This window comes from Coptis chinensis, chromosome 7 (genome assembly GCF_015680905.1).
Source record: "Coptis chinensis isolate HL-2020 chromosome 7, ASM1568090v1, whole genome shotgun sequence".
In the NCBI taxonomy this organism is placed as follows: domain Eukaryota; kingdom Viridiplantae; phylum Streptophyta; class Magnoliopsida; order Ranunculales; family Ranunculaceae; genus Coptis; species Coptis chinensis.
Genome location: NC_141462.1, coordinates 54362172 through 54380335, shown reverse-complemented (window position 1 = coordinate 54380335; position 18164 = coordinate 54362172). Strand labels below are relative to the sequence as shown.

The 18164-nt window shown below is 36.5% G+C and overlaps 1 protein-coding gene, 3 long non-coding RNA genes and 2 pseudogenes across 10 annotated transcripts; 4 read left to right on the top strand and 2 right to left on the bottom strand.

Moving 5' to 3' along the window:
• Positions 1-271: 271 nt before the first annotated feature.
• On the bottom strand, positions 272-6976 carry LOC147487981 (uncharacterized). 5 transcript variants are annotated; one of them, XR_015202631.1, is made up of 7 exons: positions 6886-6975; positions 6751-6780; positions 6533-6585; positions 6315-6425; positions 5850-5938; positions 3751-3906; positions 856-1150 (listed from the first exon to the last, which is right to left on the bottom strand). It is a non-coding gene; the product is annotated as an uncharacterized LOC147487981 (long non-coding RNA). The 5 variants fall into 5 exon arrangements; XR_015202630.1 differs by lacking the exon at positions 6751-6780 and having other exon boundaries at positions 6886-6976; XR_015202632.1 differs by lacking the exons at positions 6751-6780; positions 6886-6975 and adding an exon at positions 1641-1736 and having other exon boundaries at positions 6533-6734.
• LOC147487982 (uncharacterized) lies at positions 2173-3656 on the top strand. Its single transcript, XR_015202634.1, has 2 exons — positions 2173-3223; positions 3344-3656. It is a non-coding gene; the product is annotated as an uncharacterized LOC147487982 (long non-coding RNA).
• A 1730-nt stretch (positions 6977-8706) lies between the features above and the next one.
• On the bottom strand, positions 8707-12602 carry LOC147487980 (uncharacterized). Of its 2 annotated transcripts, XR_015201310.1 has the most exons (4): positions 11835-12602; positions 11311-11384; positions 11141-11237; positions 8707-9174 (listed from the first exon to the last, which is right to left on the bottom strand). XR_015201310.1 is itself a non-coding variant. In XM_086571323.1 (3 exons), the coding sequence occupies exons 1-3, from the start codon at positions 12060-12062 to the stop codon at positions 9099-9101; spliced, it is 378 nt and encodes a 125-aa protein (XP_086427449.1). In that variant the 5' UTR covers positions 12063-12561; the 3' UTR covers positions 8745-9098. The 2 variants fall into 2 exon arrangements, 1 of the variants encoding a protein (XP_086427449.1); XM_086571323.1 differs by lacking the exon at positions 11141-11237 and having other exon boundaries at positions 8745-9174; positions 11835-12561.
• Positions 12603-14568: 1966 nt separating this feature from the next.
• On the top strand, positions 14569-16198 carry LOC147487979 (uncharacterized; annotated as a pseudogene). Its single transcript, XR_015201308.1, has 2 exons — positions 14569-15625; positions 15780-16198. The product of XR_015201308.1 is annotated as an uncharacterized LOC147487979 (transcript).
• LOC147487978 (uncharacterized) lies at positions 16198-16735 on the top strand. Its single transcript, XR_015201311.1, has 3 exons — positions 16198-16331; positions 16506-16604; positions 16710-16735. It is a non-coding gene; the product is annotated as an uncharacterized LOC147487978 (long non-coding RNA).
• A 107-nt stretch (positions 16736-16842) lies between these two features.
• On the top strand, positions 16843-17584 carry LOC147487977 (acyl-acyl carrier protein thioesterase TE3, chloroplastic-like; annotated as a pseudogene).
• Positions 17585-18164: the final 580 nt, after the last annotated feature.

Sequence of the window (18164 nt, the reverse complement as noted above, 5' to 3'; positions counted from 1 at the left end):
TCATCGTTACGTCAGTCTTATGTCACTCAAATCATGCACGTTGTGCGTGTATCTAAACTCTATGTATACTAGCACATATGCACGCCCTCTGGGCGGCAAATTGAATCAGTGCTACACCAGCGGTTCTTCTAAAATTTTGTTCGATAAAAGAACTTCAACTTTGACATACCTAAGCGAAATAGATTCAAAAAGAAAATTGACAAAATTTGCAGAAACAATAAGGAAAGAGAAATGTATGGTGCTAGATAACAAAATTGCAAAGTAGGTTATAATGTTGTGTATAATTGCACAAATATGTACCAACTTACATGATTGTGTTATGGCGTGCGTTCACCAAACCCATGCACACAAATTTCAAGTGGAAATTGCAATTACAATGTGATAAATTATTGTCAACAATCATCGACATGCTACAGGACGAAACTATATGAAACTTGAAACCATGCACTCACATACTCTAGCTAGTAGTTTGCTTAATACATGTTTAGGACTATATCACATAAGATGGGACTCGGGATATTTGAAACAAAAGTTCAAATTTGGCCTCCATGCCCAGAGTATATCATCCTGCTTTAGTGCAATTGATTGGTGATGCTTAGTGAATTTCCTTATTAACATATTGGATATTCCGGCATTCTACTCTTATATCACCCACTTATAGCTCCAAGAGCTCCACTTCTGCTGCTACGGTTTCTTATAAATCCAGTCGCCTTTCATATATATCCAGTTTCTCATAAAACTCTTTGAGCAATGTTATTCACCATAGCAGCTACAAGTGGAGTTAGAATCAAATGCTAACAATTAAATCACAAATGCAAATCAATCAAATGATAGGAAGTACATGAATGCAAATAATTGAAATGGAAAATACCATTTTTTACCAACGTTTTGAGCTTCCTCAAAGGCCTTGTGTGCAACATCCAAAACTAAATGTTTCTTTTTATTAAAGTAATCCCAAATACGAACATGAGAAAATACTAAAGAAGACACAACATTTTTTTATTTTTCCTTCTCTACATAATCAGTCAAAAACACCACGTAAAAGTTTGTATTAGTACTGAAAGATAGAATGTAACCCAGCAAAGAATACCCTTTCCTCTCCTAACCTAAGAAGCACTCTAACCTTGTCGTAGAGTTCGCCTACAGAAGGCTGCAAGACAAACTTTTAAAATCTTGCTAGAAATATTTAAATAAGGTTCAAATCCATTGATAAACGTAACAAATGTAGGGCCAACTCATTACAACGTTTAATTCTAAGCTACTGCACTCAGCTAGATGTAAAGTAATTTAGTAAAAGGTTGGTGCCTCGCATAAGTTTCACTTTCACATCTGAACGATGTAGAAAAAGAAACTAAAGTGCAAGAAACCCTTTTAATTATCCAGATAGCATGCTATCTGCCATCTCTAGCAACAATTAGTTGAAGGCGAAGGGGATATACTTCAACAAATGAAAGTTTTTAAGTTCACCTTGGGAAATCACTTTTCTAAGTATTGTAGGTCCATTAATAGGTTTCTTTAAATGTTCACAGCTATAATATCATTTGTTGGGCATCGATAAAAAAAAAAAGAGGAAAAGTCAGCACTGCAATGACATAATTAGAGGCACAATAATATTTTACTTTGAGATGAGGTGCTCTTACCCCTTGAGCTATACATGGACAAAACACAAAGAATTACTTTCACTCCATATCACCATCCCACCCGTCAATTTTCCCTTTACTCTATAGTGACCATCTCTACAACAAACGATAAGAAGAGGTACATCAGCTGTAGTGCGGGTGGCAAAACAGTTGATGAGCCTGTTGATGTGAAACAAGGAGAAAAAGTCTGGGAATCCCGCAAACGCTTGAGGATTGTCGATGTGAAACGTGGACTGGACGAAGGCTTGGATTGGTTAGGGAAGAAGCTTGTTGTGAAGGGCTGGGTTCGGACACTAAGAGTGCAGAGCAGTGTTACATTTCTCAAGGTTGGTTATAAAAACATCCTTAAACTTTCAATTGTTCTGCTCTTACTGTTTGTTTGTTTGTAACAAACTGTCTATAATAATGGGAATATATATTTCTGCCCCTTACTGTTGCCTATGTTGTGGTGGATTGTGTTAGCCTCAGGAAGGACTAATGGTTATTTTTTTTTCATCATAATGTGTTCCTTGTCCGCTTCTACTGAGTTAACGATGGCTCATGCCTTTCGAACATGCAGTGTGTGATAAATTCAGATGCTGATGGCTATGATTAGGTATATATTCAATGCAATCACAACCACTCTGTCTCCCCGAGTTGTTATTTTGTTTCATTAAATACCTTTATCAATTTTCAAAAGAAAGATTCATTGTACTAATTTGATTTGCTTATAATTACTGGACCTCCATATTTATAATGATTGTGAGAAGTATTCGCGATTGCCTTAAATTAGAATGTCTTTGTTATGAGCATTTGAGATGACAATGATGTGTTAGTTTTTTAAAGTATACTATTAGGGGGAGTAGAGATTTCCAAATTCTTATATCTTCTTATCGTTGCTTTACGGCTTGTTATAATCTTGATGAACACTAACTCGTTGGTCCAAACATAAACTGCATAAGTTAATCTAGTTTTCTGCATTTTCTATTAATTGTTACCCCATAATCCTTTTCATTTATTACTCTGCCTCCTCTATTCTCTATTTTTTCTGTCTTTGTATAGCATCTCCTTAAAAATGCTTTCGGTCTTGCTAGGTAGAATCTGGCATCATTTCAACTGGTGCATCAGTATGGGTAGAGGGTGTTGTGCTTATTAGTCAAGGATCGAAGCAGAAAGTTGAGTTAAATGTTGGGAAAGTCATCACAGTAAGGAAATTTTCTTTTCTTGTCAGAAATTTAATTCCCCCGTTCCCCCTATCTGTTCTACATGTCATGCACATGTTGCCTAAAAACCATGTGAAGAACAGACCATGCATATGCTCATGATTTTAATCTAGTTGATCTATCCAACTGTAATAAATGCTTGCAGAGAGGATTTCTGAAGTTTGTAGTGCTCCCAATTTCAAAGTTTTTGACATGACTACAATAATAAAATAATAAAATGTAGGATGAGGTGTCTGACAAACTTCTACTCACCCTCTTTACCCTTTAATCTTGTAGGTGGGGAGAAGTGATTCTTCTTTTCCTATTCAAAAGAAAAGAGTGAGCAGATAATTTCTGCAAACAAAAGCTCATCTTCGTCCAAGGACAAACACTTTTGGTGCGGTATGCTTTTGTATCTTGATACATTGGTTTGGTATTTTTGGTATATTCCACAGGTTGGTTCTTGTTTTTTCCTGTTTTGGGAAATAATCTGGACCATGTTTTCTGTCAAAGTTGTTTCAGGTTGCTAGAGTGAGGAATGCTTTAGCATATGCTACCCACAAGTTTTTCCAAGAAAATGGGTTTGTATGGGTTTCAAGCCCAAGTATTACTGCTTCAGATTGTGAAGGAGCTGAAGAACAGTTCTGTGTTACTAAACTAATATTGTGTGATCTTTAGCTCTTTTAGTTTTTTCGAAGTTTTAACTGGTTATTGTGTGAAGACTCCCTCATTTGTATGTGGACACTACCATAACGCGCAAGCAAGATTATATCGCCACCTAAAGAATACTATTGTTTTAAAGAATACTACTTGTTTGTGAAACCCCTTTTTCGAATGTTCTTCTCTTCTTTTTATTTTTCCAGTTATAAACTTTCAATAATCAGGTACGGGTAATTTAAACAAAGAGTAGGAGTAAAAAATAGCCAAACCTGACCAATGTGCACTCGAACGCATCGTAGGCAGTAGGTTCATCTTCCTCCTAAAGCAGTTTTCCTATCTCCGCCTTCTTTAATACATTCTTCACCAATACTCACTATATTTTGCTAGATATGAACCTTTGGCTTAACATATTTCAGTGTTGGGGCCTGATTTTTAAGAAGATAGTAAAGTTAGATTAGACATACATAACGTGGTGGTATATCCAATAAATCCACATATCTGAATTCACATATTCTTCCTTTTAGCAAGAACTAAATAAAGACACTATCGGTGCACAAAGAAAAAGGCCACAAAATCCAAAAGCGAAAAATAAAATAAAACATATAAATAAAATATATGTTTTGATATACGCAAATGGCAATTCATAACTTGGAAGTAAATGCCCAAAATGTATGGAACGTACCAACACCTATTACCAAACTTTGCCAAGTACCTAAAATTTGAAGCCTCCATATCAAAGAACAACTTTGCAACTCACTTACCAAACAAAAATTGAAGACAAACAAATGTTAAAGTGCACATACTGCCCCCACGGATTTTTGTGTGGCACATTTGACAAACCGAATCATTTATTTCCCTTGCACCTAATTCAACTCGGTCTACAAATTGCTTCGAGTATAAAAAAAGTAATCTATATTTTCGATTGTTCTGCAAATTGGGATCAAACGCTTAATTTTGATTACACTCATATTGCAAACTAAAAATAAAACAATTCTGAATCAAAAGTCAAAAGCATCCCAAAATGGAGGAAAAAAGGGAAAAATATGGAATCGAAAGCGGATACTTTGAGGGGCTCGGCGATGGGTATAAAACCCCAAATGAGAAATATGGTCATTGGCAACGTTGTGAGACACTTCTTAAAATATAGTGGTTCACGATTTCATCCACAATCCAGGCAAAGTTCTTCGTTTAGGTTCCGCGAAATTAGCAACAAACCCGACCCGAAGAACATAACATAACATACCTTTTTTATCGTACTATCATCCATAGCTTTATACTCCATATTTTTCAATGCAAGTTCTACCGTAAGCACCCAAGTTCATAGAGTCGGTTGTACCAACAGCACCACGAGGGACTTGTAGCTTTTTCACAGTCATGAGGTAAGACAGTCCGACAACATATCTAACTTTTCCCTATAAGCATTAAAAACTTGAGTCAGTCGGCATGGGAATTTATCCAAGCCACAGACAATAACACCAATAAGAGAAAAGTTGGCATTTTTAACCGATAGATTGGTCATTTAATGAGCAAGAGGAGGGAAATCAAGATCTTGGGGATGCAAAGACATCTTTTTTACACCTAACTACTTTCACCTGAACCAAAGCTTTGACCTGTAATTGTAATAAAATCGCTTCAGAGTGATCCATCAAGCTCTAGAACAAACATGACTTGCTTGACCCATGTTTAACAAATTTTCTTGCGTTCTTTATTTGTTGTTAAGAACAATATTTAACTCTTCATCAAGTTCTCGTATACATTCCTAACAAACCAAAACAAACATATAGTCCATATCTACACCTTTCCTACTGCAGAATCACACTCAATCCAACAACAATACGCACTCCATATCCTAAAGACAATGGTCACAAAAAATCAAAAGGGTGCTTAAGAATCTCGTGGGTCAAACATAGACCATGGTTTCCTAAGAAATTTCTGGGTTTCACTTACACCTAGGTCTATCAAATGAAACTTTTTCAACTCTGGTCACTAATTCTCTACATGGTATAAATGTGTTTGTAAGATGGTACCTGTGCTATGGCATGGGGTGTATGGTTAGAATAAGAATTACATCCTCACAAAGGACCGAGGGTTCTCTACTTGAGGTTATACTTAACCATAAGAGTAGCAGATCAAGGAGTCGTTAGGAAATTTACTTCCAATTGAACTCGTAGATCGAGTTTACACCAAATAGTTGTAAACCCTGTAAGTATGATATAGACCAATTCATTACTATGATGAACATGCACAGACTTGAAATTTTTAGATAACTACACAGAAACATTCCCATCCAACTTTCAAGAATAGAACCCTAATAAATGATGCTCACAAGTACATTAGGTAACCAAGGAATTCAGTGAAAGATCAGAACCTTAAGAACATCCCCTTCTTAACTATCTTGATTGGTAATATCTTTCCATTTACTAAGCGGCGTACTTTGCTCTAAAACTGCTTTGACCACTGCACAAAAAACGATTATTATATTAGCATAAAGGCTAATTAAAAAAAATCAGTAACGCTGCTCCCATACTTTCTTATGTCAGTATAAGTATTTGCTGCCTTTTTGGGCCTTAAAAGGCCAACTTGCGTTATCACGTATAACCCAACCACCCACACTAAGGTTCTACACTCTTAGTGACTCAAATCAACGACAAATTGAAACGAAATATTGAGAACCCCAACATTCCATGTCTCAAAATGTGGACCACTATTCTATTTTTTTTTTTAAAAAAAAACAACGACAACGACAACGACAACAACAACAATGATAATATTCCCTACAACAAATGCGCTTCACAAAGTATAAGGAAAATTCAGTCAAAGAGCAAGAACAAACCGGGAGGCCAACAACTATACTAAGTGAGGAAATCTTGTTAATGCCAGCTATCAGCTTCACACTACTAATGAATGTCAGTTTGTGATTTTGCTAAACTCCCATACACAGTTCCTGCCAAGAAGATTGAAAACAATAAAAAATTAAGAAGATAAGCTGTAGTAATGATCTGTTTGTTTGTGTAATTAGTTTCCATAGAAGGTAAAACAGACCTTGCTTACCTGATAATTGTCCATTAAAAAACACGGCTGCCAATATAATCCATTTCAACCTCCTACGATGAACGTACAGCAGGATTTGGAATCAAACATTTAATAGAAATCGTGCTTAGTGGAACAGCGACTAAATCTTAAGGGAGCCATATGATCACTCTCAAACATCATAAACTCTATGCTTTTGAACATCCGATTATCTATGATAACACAATCTTCTAACTTACTTGTATTACTATGAAAGTGGTTTCTGTTTCCTGTGTGCAAGAGAATCCCATCAAAGAATGCACTCAATGTTTCTAGTTTGAAAGAGCGGAAGGAGAATATTACCATAATAAGAAGAAGAAAAACTAAAATATTACCGCATAAAAACGTATGACCTGCTGACAACACCGTGAGTGCAAGATACTGTTCATTCTTCAAGAAGGCTGCATCTGGATCTATCTTAACGCTGAATGTTGAGAGAAAAGAATCAATATATATATATAAAAAAAAAAAAAAAAAAACTACATAAGGTAACAAATCAGGTTCAACCTTGCAGATGTATATATCTTTCTCTCTTTTCTTCTTCTTCTTCTTATTCAAATGTTTACTTCTTTCTTTGTGTTTTTTTTGACATGTGAAGTTATCGGATAAGAGGAAAGTATCGGTAAGAAGTTGGAAAGGAGAAGTGAGGGTTGACATTAAGTGAGTTTTATGAAATCAAGTAATCAAATAGAGGACAAATATATTACCTTTTGAAATCGAATTTTTTTTTTATTCACAGATAGTCGGAGAGAGAGACAATCGGTATGTTTTGTTTTTGTTTTGTGGCTTCGGTTTAAGGAGAGCAAATTATGGAGATTTGGGAGAGAGAAGAAGAAGAAGAAGAAAAGAAAAAGAGCCGGTTGGTTTCTTGAATTTAATTTCGGAATAAAAGGTATTTATTTGGCAATTACTGAAAGGTAAGCCGCGAACAATTGAATAACGGCGTATAGTTGATTTCCAACCTGAATTTACACATACATCCTTAAGTGACTATGTAATCTTAAGGGTATAGAAGGTATTAAAATTTGAAATGACAAAATAGTCTTTCTTAAAGGCATTGAATAATTGATTTTAATATTTTATCAAGGGTATTTGATGGTAGAAAAAAGGTTGGTTCAATTTAAATGTCCATGTTAATTATGGTATACTCTACTGATTGAGAGAAGCAAATCCAGATTCTAAAGACCAACGACAAAATTAAATCAGAACTTAATCACTAAATTGACACATGGCGTAATTTGGGACGTTCATTTTGTGATAATCTAATGGTACTAAATTGATCTTCTTCTTCTCCTTCAACCACTTTTGTTGTTGCCACAACCATAGTACAAAATATCCCGATATATCACGATATTTGGGGATATCTATCCAGATTTCAGAGAAAAATATATAAATATCACGATATGTTTAGAGATATATACGACTATAAATATCGGTAATATTTTGACGATATTTGCGATATTTGAAGATATTTGGCGATATTTTGTATATATAACAATTTTATTTAATATTTACCATTATATTTTAAATAAATATAAATAATGTATCATGATATATCAATAAATATCCACAATATCCATGATATTTGTCGATATTTTGGATATATCCACGATATTTACATGTGAAACAATGTCAAATATCCCCAAAGAGGAAGATATATCTACAATACATATCCAGAAATTGAATATCGATAAATACCTATATCTTGATATTTTGTACTATGGCCACAACCACGCACCACCACTGTTCATCAAATATAAATTATTAAATTTCCAATCCTCAAAAACATATTAACCCTCCACCACCGTATCACCTCAAGAAAACCCCTAAATCTTCCACAATATAGAACTTGAAAAGGGTGGCCTGATAAATGAAATTGACTAATAATTTGATACACACCCAAATCTCCTTTTATAGATATACAAATCGAAATTGAGTGAAATTGCAAGTTCAATAGCGGTTCATCGAATTCTCACGTTTTCCCTGGTGATCACTATCAATAAAAAAAACTGAGATCAGATCGTTTGACAAGGAATATTATAACATTCAAAGTGTTGAAAATTAAGAAAAAACGAATTGAAGTTATTAGAAGTTGAATTGCCAAAAAAATTATGTATAGATTCACAATCTGGAGCAGCAGCGGTGGGGTTGAGATGTGAAAGAAGAAAACAGCCCATCGTTAAATTATTCACAATTTGGACGACCAAAATAACTCCATGCGTTGACTATTCATCATGCCACATCAGCTGTTCCTTGGTGTCGATTACAGCAGGACCACATAAGCTTCTGTTAAGCCACACTGACGTTAGTGACGTCCGTTAGTACACATAATCATTTGAATTTTGAAGAAACGGAAACACGCCGATGGGCCTAACGTGATGCATTAACCCAAGTTCTTGGGCCAATTTGCTTGAAAAAAAAGTTTGTGGCTTAAATTGATAAAAGCAGCAAAGTTCATGGTACAAAACGTTCATTTTTTAAACTTTAAACCTTCGCCCAAATTGGTAGTATGTCTTCCAGGAGTTGGTATTTTCACCAGTTGATGGCATCATTGACATTCACCCGTTATTCCCCTGTCCCCACTGCAGCAGTAGAAATGTGGCAGCTTAACTTGACCGCAACTCCTGCAACAAGCAAGGTAAAGTAAGCAAACACAAGATCCCTTCAACAACAAATACAACTGAATACTTGATCTAACGGATTGGGCTAGATCCACACCAATGGAAAGGGTTAGTACATACTGCAAATGAGTTTCACTTATGCTGTCAGACAGACCTAAGAGAATCCATTAACATGACTTTTGCTATTGCAGTGTAACACCAACAAACTGATGACAAGCACCACTGACGTCACTGAGGAGGTGGGTCCATAGAATTTTTGGAAGTTCTCATTTAGTAAGTATACAACACAAGCAGAGAGATACACTTTGAAACATTTCCCTAAATCTATCCAATGTCACCACGCAACAACCAGGCTCATACAAGAGGAAGGGATTTAGAACATTTAAAAGCGTCATGTACAGCACAGAAAAGTATCACCCAAGTAAAAGAACAGAAGATTTTACAAATTACTATGCAAGACGGCCTTCCCTTAGCTTATAATTGATCAACATAGCATAGAAAACCTTTTCAACACGTTGCAAGCTCCTCCAAGCTTCTAGAAACATTAGACCAATTTGATGGATTTTTTACTTCAGTATCACATGTAAAGTGACAAAAAGAAGTCCATCAACTTGATCCATATTTTCCTAGTAGGTTTAAAACATAATAACTCGTACTGGAAATATGAAGAAAACTATTTGGCAGTTCTTACATGGTTCCCCAGAAAACATTATTTCAATCTGGTGACTCGCTAGACATAGGAAAGAATCTCAGAGAGCACAAGAGGTGAACCTTTGCAATTGGCAGTGGGCGTATAGAAATGAAGAATCGGCTGATCAAATTAATTGATCAAAGCTCAGATACCATGGAAGAGTTTGAAAAGATTATTCAACAAGATAGAATAAAAAAGCAAAAGTCCTACTTAGTATTGATAGGTAACACTCCAGGCCTCCATGCAAATGTGTTTTTACATCATAGGTGTTTGTCTTCACAGCTTTTAATGTAAAGTAACAAAGATGCAGACAAGAAATAGTAAAGTCGGTTCACATTGTGTTACAATACGAGTAATAGAAGTATTCATAACTTATGCACTTGATCTGTAAGTAACATGGTAAAAGCTTTTGTGGGGTTAACGCATAAAATGGTTTCACATGGTATATTCATAGTGGTAAAATCATATTATTGCTAATGAAGAAGAAAGTTTGGAGAGAAAAGAGAGGGAAAAGAGAATACGATTTCTTCTCTCATACTTATATAGGAAAATAGTATGTTTACAATATGGAAAACATCAAAAAATTACAAGGCATGGGGGATAACAATAATCTTGCACAAATCATGCTCATGCTTAGTGGTTACACGGATCAGATTAAGAGATATTGGTGTTTACTTGAGTATAACACCAAATGTCTGTTCTAATATCAAAAGTTCTACTTTTCTATGTGCGAATCCTGTTATTCGTGCCAGATCCAAGCAAAATTCCCTTGATGGGTATTTTGTCCTGAAAAAACATGCTTCATCCATGCTCATTCCATCTCATCAACAACCTCTAGATGTCTTCATATTAAAGTCTTCCTAATGAACGACTTCATTTCACTCGTTCCAATTCAGCAAGCAGGGCAGGGTCTCTCCAAGGCAAATTACCTCTATTGTTTGTGGGTGGGAGGGTTAGGGGGTATAAAAGCATATGAGCCTCAGATGTGCAAGACTACAACGTAAACTGCTTTACGCTCATGTGCAAATATTAAGAATTGTGTTCCTGTTATCTAGAAGGCCAGCCTACAAAATTTCTCACCAAATTACTTACAGATCAAGTGCAAAAATTAGGATTTGTGTTCCTTGTGATCTAAGACAAAGTCAAACACTAAGATATGGGAAACGACTTTATGCTCTCGTGTCTGTATCTTTGTCACTTTAAATTAAATTTGTCAAAACAAACACCTAGATACATAAGAAAAACTCATTTGTGGGAAGAAGTTGAACCTCTCCATACCTCCCCATACCAAGTACGACTTGTGTGTTTACTTTGGCTCATCTTGTTCATCACAAAAGTTTTCAAGAGACAATAGCTCTTTTAATGAATGACACCCCTATATGTAAAACCATGAATCGAAAATCATATCCCTGTTAAAGGTATGTAACTTTGAGAAATATCGATCTTACCTGCATCGCATTATAACTGGAATAGGTTTCAAAGCCCTCGGTCCATTTCTTATGCCTCTCTTGTGTTTAGAGACCTGCAAGTTCGACAAATTTTCTTAGTCATTCTAAGATACTTAGAACTGCTTGACTAAAATGAAAACTTTTCATGCCTTGAACAAGGTAACTATAGCTTTCATACCAAACAATGTTTATCTATAACATTTGGCACATATTATTGATCAAACATAAAGCAGTAAAAGATAAATAATTATGCAAAAACACGAATCAGGCAATCATATCAAATCAGGTAGAAATCATTTCCATTTGAACTACAAAGCGAAAAGGTATTCAAAGACATTATCGAAACGGAAATCCTAGCAAAGCAATACTAATTAATGTATGAACATAAATCACCAAAAGCACAAACAACCATCACCCATTTAACATAAACATGAACACAATGAAATTCAAAACTAAATACATTGCCATACACGCCCAAAATCCAGCAAAAGGAAGCAACTTTTTTTACTCAAAAACAAGATTACCTTTCTTTTAGGAACAGCCATGAGGTCCATAGACCCAATATTATTACCAAACTCAAAACTGGGCATTTCCAATTCTTTATCATTCTCAGGCAATACAAATATATTCCCATGACTCATCATTGAAGTACCCAATGGTGCAGGAACAGCAGCAGCCACATGATTCCATCTTCTAGACATGCACAAGTTGTTCACTAATTTGCCCATCTCATTTTTCAGTCTAAATGCCATCTTTGCAACGAGATTGAATCAAGTGAGAGAAATGTGGCACGTTCGGGGGCAGTAATTAGTGGTCAATTGACTTTCCATCTTTCCCCATCACTAATAATCTCTTATCTCTCTCACCCAAAGCCGCCGCAATACCTCTGATCGAAACGCGAGAATGAAAACAACTAGTCTTAATTACTTGTGTGGAGATTAGATAAATGGGCTTATAAAGAACGGTGGTCCATGGACCATGGGTATTGGACTGCTTTTGACCCAATGACGCAATGTTGGCTTCCATGTTCCATCTCAAGAGGTCATCAGCGTCTGTGCTAGCTGCTCTAGTTACTGCTACAGGTTAAGTTGACATGGTGTTGGGATTCACCACTAATGACTTGTGCTGCAATGAGATCCTTTCATAGGCGAACGTTTTTCGTTATTGAAATTGAGGAGGCACTCTTTGGTCACTTCGAGTCTTCAACTCAAACTTCTCCATTCGTATGCAGTCTCTCAAGGAGTTATGTAGTTTTTGATGAAAAAGTCAAATGGGAAGAAGAATGCCACCTCTTGTTTCTCCAACATTGCTTTTGTTCCCGTTATTGGCTGCTTGACTGTCAGACGCCACTGTCAATCCCTACCATTGTGAATACTCCTGTAAGGCTGTAACATAGACACTCCCATGTTTGACAAACAACTTGTTATAAAATCAAAACATCCACTGGTCCCTCATGGTGGGGCTGTATGGAAGTTCTCTGATGCATCTTTCTTCATTCCTATGCCACCCACCAAATCACACCAGACACGACTTATACATAGTGACAACAGTATTTAAAGACCGGGTAATGGTTACATTGGAACTATGAAGCGAAAATTTCATTAGAACCCGTGTAATAATTTAGCAGGCAGTTGGATAAAGACCTATTCCGCGCTTATGTACAGATTACAAACTCAAGAGTAAACGGAACTGAAAACTCTTCTTCGCAATGTTGATCTAAACAGATGGAATTCTTGCATTAAGATAAAACATAAGCATCCAGTGTTTACAGAGTGCTCGGCTGCAAGTAAATATGTTCTTGATGACCGTTTCCAGAAACAAAACCTTAAAGCTTCGCAAAATTCTGATTTTCACTGCACCCATTCCCTGAGGGTGGAACTTCAAACTTCATAGAAAACTACTCTGAGTCTCAAGATAGAACTTGGGACGCATCTTTAGGTTCAACATCAGTAATGGAAGAAGGTCGATCACTGGCGGATGCTGATTTTCTGCGAGTTCTCCTGTTCGGTCTGGACTTTTCCTGGAAAGAAACGTGAAAATTTACCATGTAACTTTGTAAAGATAAGACAAATCTATTTATATATCTAAGACCATTAATACTGACTAGTTGAGACTTGAGAATGCTCAGCCCAAAATACATAAAAACCCAAAATAGATAAGTAGATAAAAACCTCTTTCTTAAATTTTATCTCCATTCTTAAATTTTATCTCCAATCTTACTCCATTCTTAAATCTTATCTCCATTCTTAAACAAAAGAAAACCTGAAAAGTAAGAGCCCCGGTAAGTTACTTTTTGTTTAATCTACTTCACTTTTGTCTTTTTGGATATCTGGAGGTAATAGTGGAAACAGATTTGCGTGAAAGTTTAAGATATTGATTTCAACACTATCATTTTTGCTTTAGACAAATTAAAAGATGTGATGCAGGGGAAGAAGTCATAAGGTTCTTTGAGACTAACCACAAGGTAACATTGTACTTACTGCTTATTCAGGTGTAGTTTATTGTAAAAAAAAAACGAGACACGAACCCCTGTGCACACATAGACAAACTCTCTTCATGACAAACCCCTGCACACACGTAGTTAAAAGAATGAATGTTGTTTTGGATGGATGTCATGACCAATGCATATAAGTTACCCCTCAATGTAAATTAGAGGTGGGTTACCTGTCTCTAATTTGACAGTATAACAAACTGGTACTCTTTTTGGTTTGATTTTCATGTTGGACTCACATACTTTTTATATGAACGGAGAATATCTTTACTCCAAAACCAATGAAATGTGCTGGCCAACTTCACCTTTTTATGCATTTGTCAGGTTGTTATGGGCTTACTAACCAAGTTTCTGTATGTAGGGAAAGTATAAAGTATATAACCTTTGCTCAGAGAGGCTGTATGACGCATCACTATTTCAGGGGATCAAGTTTTCTCGGTCTAGAGGCCCGAGTTTCTCTCCCAAGACACATATAACTCATGACCCATTGAGTTTCTACTTCAGCTTTTAGAACAGAGAATTGTGACTATTTATGCTAACACTCTCCATAACAATTCTGCCTACATATGACTATAATGGTGGTTGATTTATGCATGCAATGGATTCTGCATGATTAAATTTCTCTTCGATATCATCCTACAGGATGATTCAGCTGATTACTATTACGTGTATTTCGTGCAAACTTTAGTTTTGAGCATCTTATGCCTTCTGGTTTGGAAAATTCAAGAAAAAAAGAAGTTCTACTTCAGAAAGATTGATCTTATACTTTTTTTGTGGCAGTGGTTAGAGAGAAAGATGTGTGTTGGGAATACTGTGAGAAGTTAGATGGAAACAAGGTGAAATGTAAGTTCTGTCTTAAAGTTTTGAATGGGGGCATTAGTAGATTGAAGCATCACCTGTCCCGGTTGCCCAGTAAAGGTGTTCTTCCATGTAGTAAAGTAAGGGATGATGTCACTGATAGGGTGAGAACTATTATTGCGTCAAAAGAGGATGGTAAGGAAGCTGCTACTGCTAAAAAACAACGTCTTGCTGAAATGAAGCCACTTCTAAATATGCCCACAAATAAAGCTCTCATATGTATGGAGCCATCTCCTTTGGCAAAAGCCTTTCCTTCTGGCATGCAGGTGGGAACCTCATCTTCGTATGAGGGTGAAGATGCAGAGAAGAGTATTGCTCTGTTCTTTTTCAAGAATAAGTTAGACTTTTGCATCGCACGTTCTTCTTCTTATCAGCTGATGATAGATACAGTAGCAAAGTGTGGTAGCGGATTTAGAGTTCCATCGTCAGAAGCCCTTAAGACCACATGGCTCGAAAAGGATCAAATCTGAAGTCAGTGAACACTCCAAAGAAATTGAGAAAGATTGGGAAATTACTGGCTGCACAATTATAGCGGATACATGGACGGATAACAAATCAAGAGCATTAATAAATTTCTTAGTGTCTTCATCCTCTGGGACGTTTTTCCACAAGTCTGTAGATGCATCAACATATTTCAAGAACACGAAGTGTCTTGCTGATTTGTTTGATTCAGTTATTCAAGATTTTGGGGCAGAAAATGTTGTTCAAGTAATCATGGATAGTGCACTGAACTATATCGGTGTTGGAAGTTATATCATGCAGAACTACAGCACTATTTTCTGTACCCCCTATGCTTCTCATTGTCTAAATTCCACATTAGAAGATTTTTGTAAGATTGATTGGGTGAATCGATGTATCTTGCAGGCACAATCTATTTCAAAGTTTATATACAATGATACATGGGTACTTGATCTAATGAGGAAATTCACTGGAGTGGAAAGTCCTGGGCGTGTTTTACACTAAAAGGTTCATTTGTGCCTGTTTAACTATAATACCTCATTTCTAACACACTCTTCTAAATAAGAAGGGTTTCTCTGTTTTTCAAGTTTGATTATAACAATAATAATATAAAAAAATGGAATTATCGATTGACTATCGTGAACTAGCTACATCTGATTAGTGTGAAAATGGTTGAAGAAACATTGAAGCTAGCATATGGAGAGAATTCTGATTTTATCAAAGACAAACGAATTGCAGCCGTGCAAGCTCTTTCTGGGACTGGTGCTTGCCGACTTTTTGCAGATTTTAAGAAGCGCTTCCTGCCTGAGTCACAATTTATATACCTGTGCCAACTGGTCAAAGTGAGTGCCTGAAAAACTTGATGTTCTTTTGACGTACTTGGCTTATACAGTTACACTGCATATACATTGTTAAAGGTTTGTAAATATCAAAAGATGTTTATGATAGCAATTTAGCTGTAAGTAAACATTTTTCAAGAATAATCATGTGCAAACCTAGGGAGAGGCGCACTCCTTGCCAAATGTGATTGAAGACCTTAATATTGCACCTGATATTCTTTGGCCTATCTGTGACCCATTCAAGATTCTAACTGATGCATTGTCTTAGTCATCATAACATTTGGAGAGATGCTAATGTGCCTCAGAGGGTCTTCCATTACTACCATCCTGAGACAAAAGGGCTAGATTTTGCTGCATTGATGGATGATGTTAAGGTACATAAAACATATATAATAACCACCTACTTTACATTCTATTGAGAATTCTCCTATTTGATAATTTCTCCTTTGATTTGTTCTCCTATATTTTCTGTAAAAAGAATTCTCCGAATGGCTCTTTCTTTTTGCTTCATGCATGTGCTCACAATCCAACTGGAGTGGATCCTACAGAGGAGCAATGGAGAGAGATTTCATATCAGTTTAAGGCTATTTGTCTTTTCACTTATGCTCATGGAAGTGGAAGCTATTGATATTTCCAAATTCAGTTTGGTACAAATTTGGTCATATTTCCAACAGGTTGTTTTTGCATGCATTATATCCGGTTTGTGAATTTTCTATTGGTGTTACCAATTGTTAATTTTTTTTATATGACAGGTCATTGTAGGTCAAGGAGGGAAAGGGTAACCAATCACATCTCACATATTTAATTTTTATTATTCTGAAATTTGGATTTAAAATTATGATCATCTCACATTGTGTGACACCTTTCATTTCCTACATTCTGAGAATGATTGGTTTTTTTGAAGTTGAACTTAAGGTCGAGATTATGAACTAGATCAGTATGGAGTTGTAAACAATGCTGTTTATGCAAGTTATTGCCAACATGGTAAGTTTCTACTTGACGGATATTTTAATGCTTTGGACTAATTTTAACATTCCCGATCTTTGGGTGATCATTAGTTCGAGACTACGATACAGATGTAATTTAAATCCACTGAGCTCATTTGGCCTTCTCATCGTAATGATAGTTTGTTCAAGATGTTGATCATGTCGTCATGAGCTGTTTTTGAAAGGATGGGCATCGCCAGCGGATGCAATTGCCCGTAATGGCGAAACTTTGGCATTATCGAAATGTCACCGAAGTTTCTTGGACCCTTAAGAGTAATGCTTTAAACATCATACCATCTTTGTTAGCATCGTAATTACCGATGCTAACCTGTCTCTCCGACATTGTTTTGTGCTCTACCGAGTGGTGATAGATTTGTAGTGAAGGTGAGGATCTGGGATCCTCACCGCTAGGATATTCTTTGAACATGCGGTTTTCAAGTTACCAAATCAAGAGGTGCTTCAATATATGAACTTTTCCTTACATGTCCGAATGACTTGAAGACACACAGGATCACTCTGTTTCTTTGTTTCTTTCAGCCCATTCGGAAGCTAAGGCAATAGCAATCTGCCTTGACAAAAACTACCGGCTGTTCACATTCCTCCGTGAGTTCACGATCAAAGGTTGTTCGAGATCTTCGTAATGAAGGGCTGATGTGATTCTATATCTGTGGGAGCTATATCTCTTGTTACTTACCCTAAGTAAAGACCGCTGTCTTTGTTGAAGTTTTGTGAAATGCCACCGGTGACGGAGACATCGATGGCGTGAAAAGGATTAGGTGACATGACGAAGCCGAGGACGGGAAGGCGGCAATGGACTCAAGGCGCAGACCATTTCCATAGCGTAAGATGCACGGTGAATGGGGAGAAGGAACAGCGGAGCCTGTGGACACATAGAGAGGACGAATCTCTTCAGTTGTGTGCGCAAAGCAACACACTCTTCGCATGCAGCCCGTACCATCCTTGCAGAGGCGTGTCCTATACTGTGCAGGGTGAAGCCAACTCTCAAAAACTCCATGAGCATATTCACATAAATCACCCCTCCTGCGCGCTAATACTTACTGGAATGGCTCCAGTACACGGGCATTCTTCAGAAACAAAAAAATTTAGTGCAGCAACCAGAATAACAATGAATAAGATTGCTATGTTTCTGTTTCTGACAAAAAGATTTTTAGGAATATGATTCATTTTGCTCAGGGCTATTATTCTTCAGGCCTTCTTCTT

What these genes read in the sequence shown, in the direction of transcription:
- LOC147487980 (XM_086571323.1), bottom strand. Translation starts at nt 12,062, where the DNA reads ATGGCATTTAGACTGAAAAATGAGATGGGCAAATTAGTGAACAACTTG. An exon ending in TGGCTGTTCCTAAAAGAAAG is followed by an intron (nt 11,385 to 11,834) that starts GTAATCTTGTTT and finishes TCGAACTTGCAG; the next exon opens with GTCTCTAAACACAAGAGAGG. An exon ending in CCAGTTATAATGCGATGCAG is followed by an intron (nt 9,175 to 11,310) that starts GTAAGATCGATA and finishes TGCTTGTTGCAG; the next exon opens with GAGTTGCGGTCAAGTTAAGC.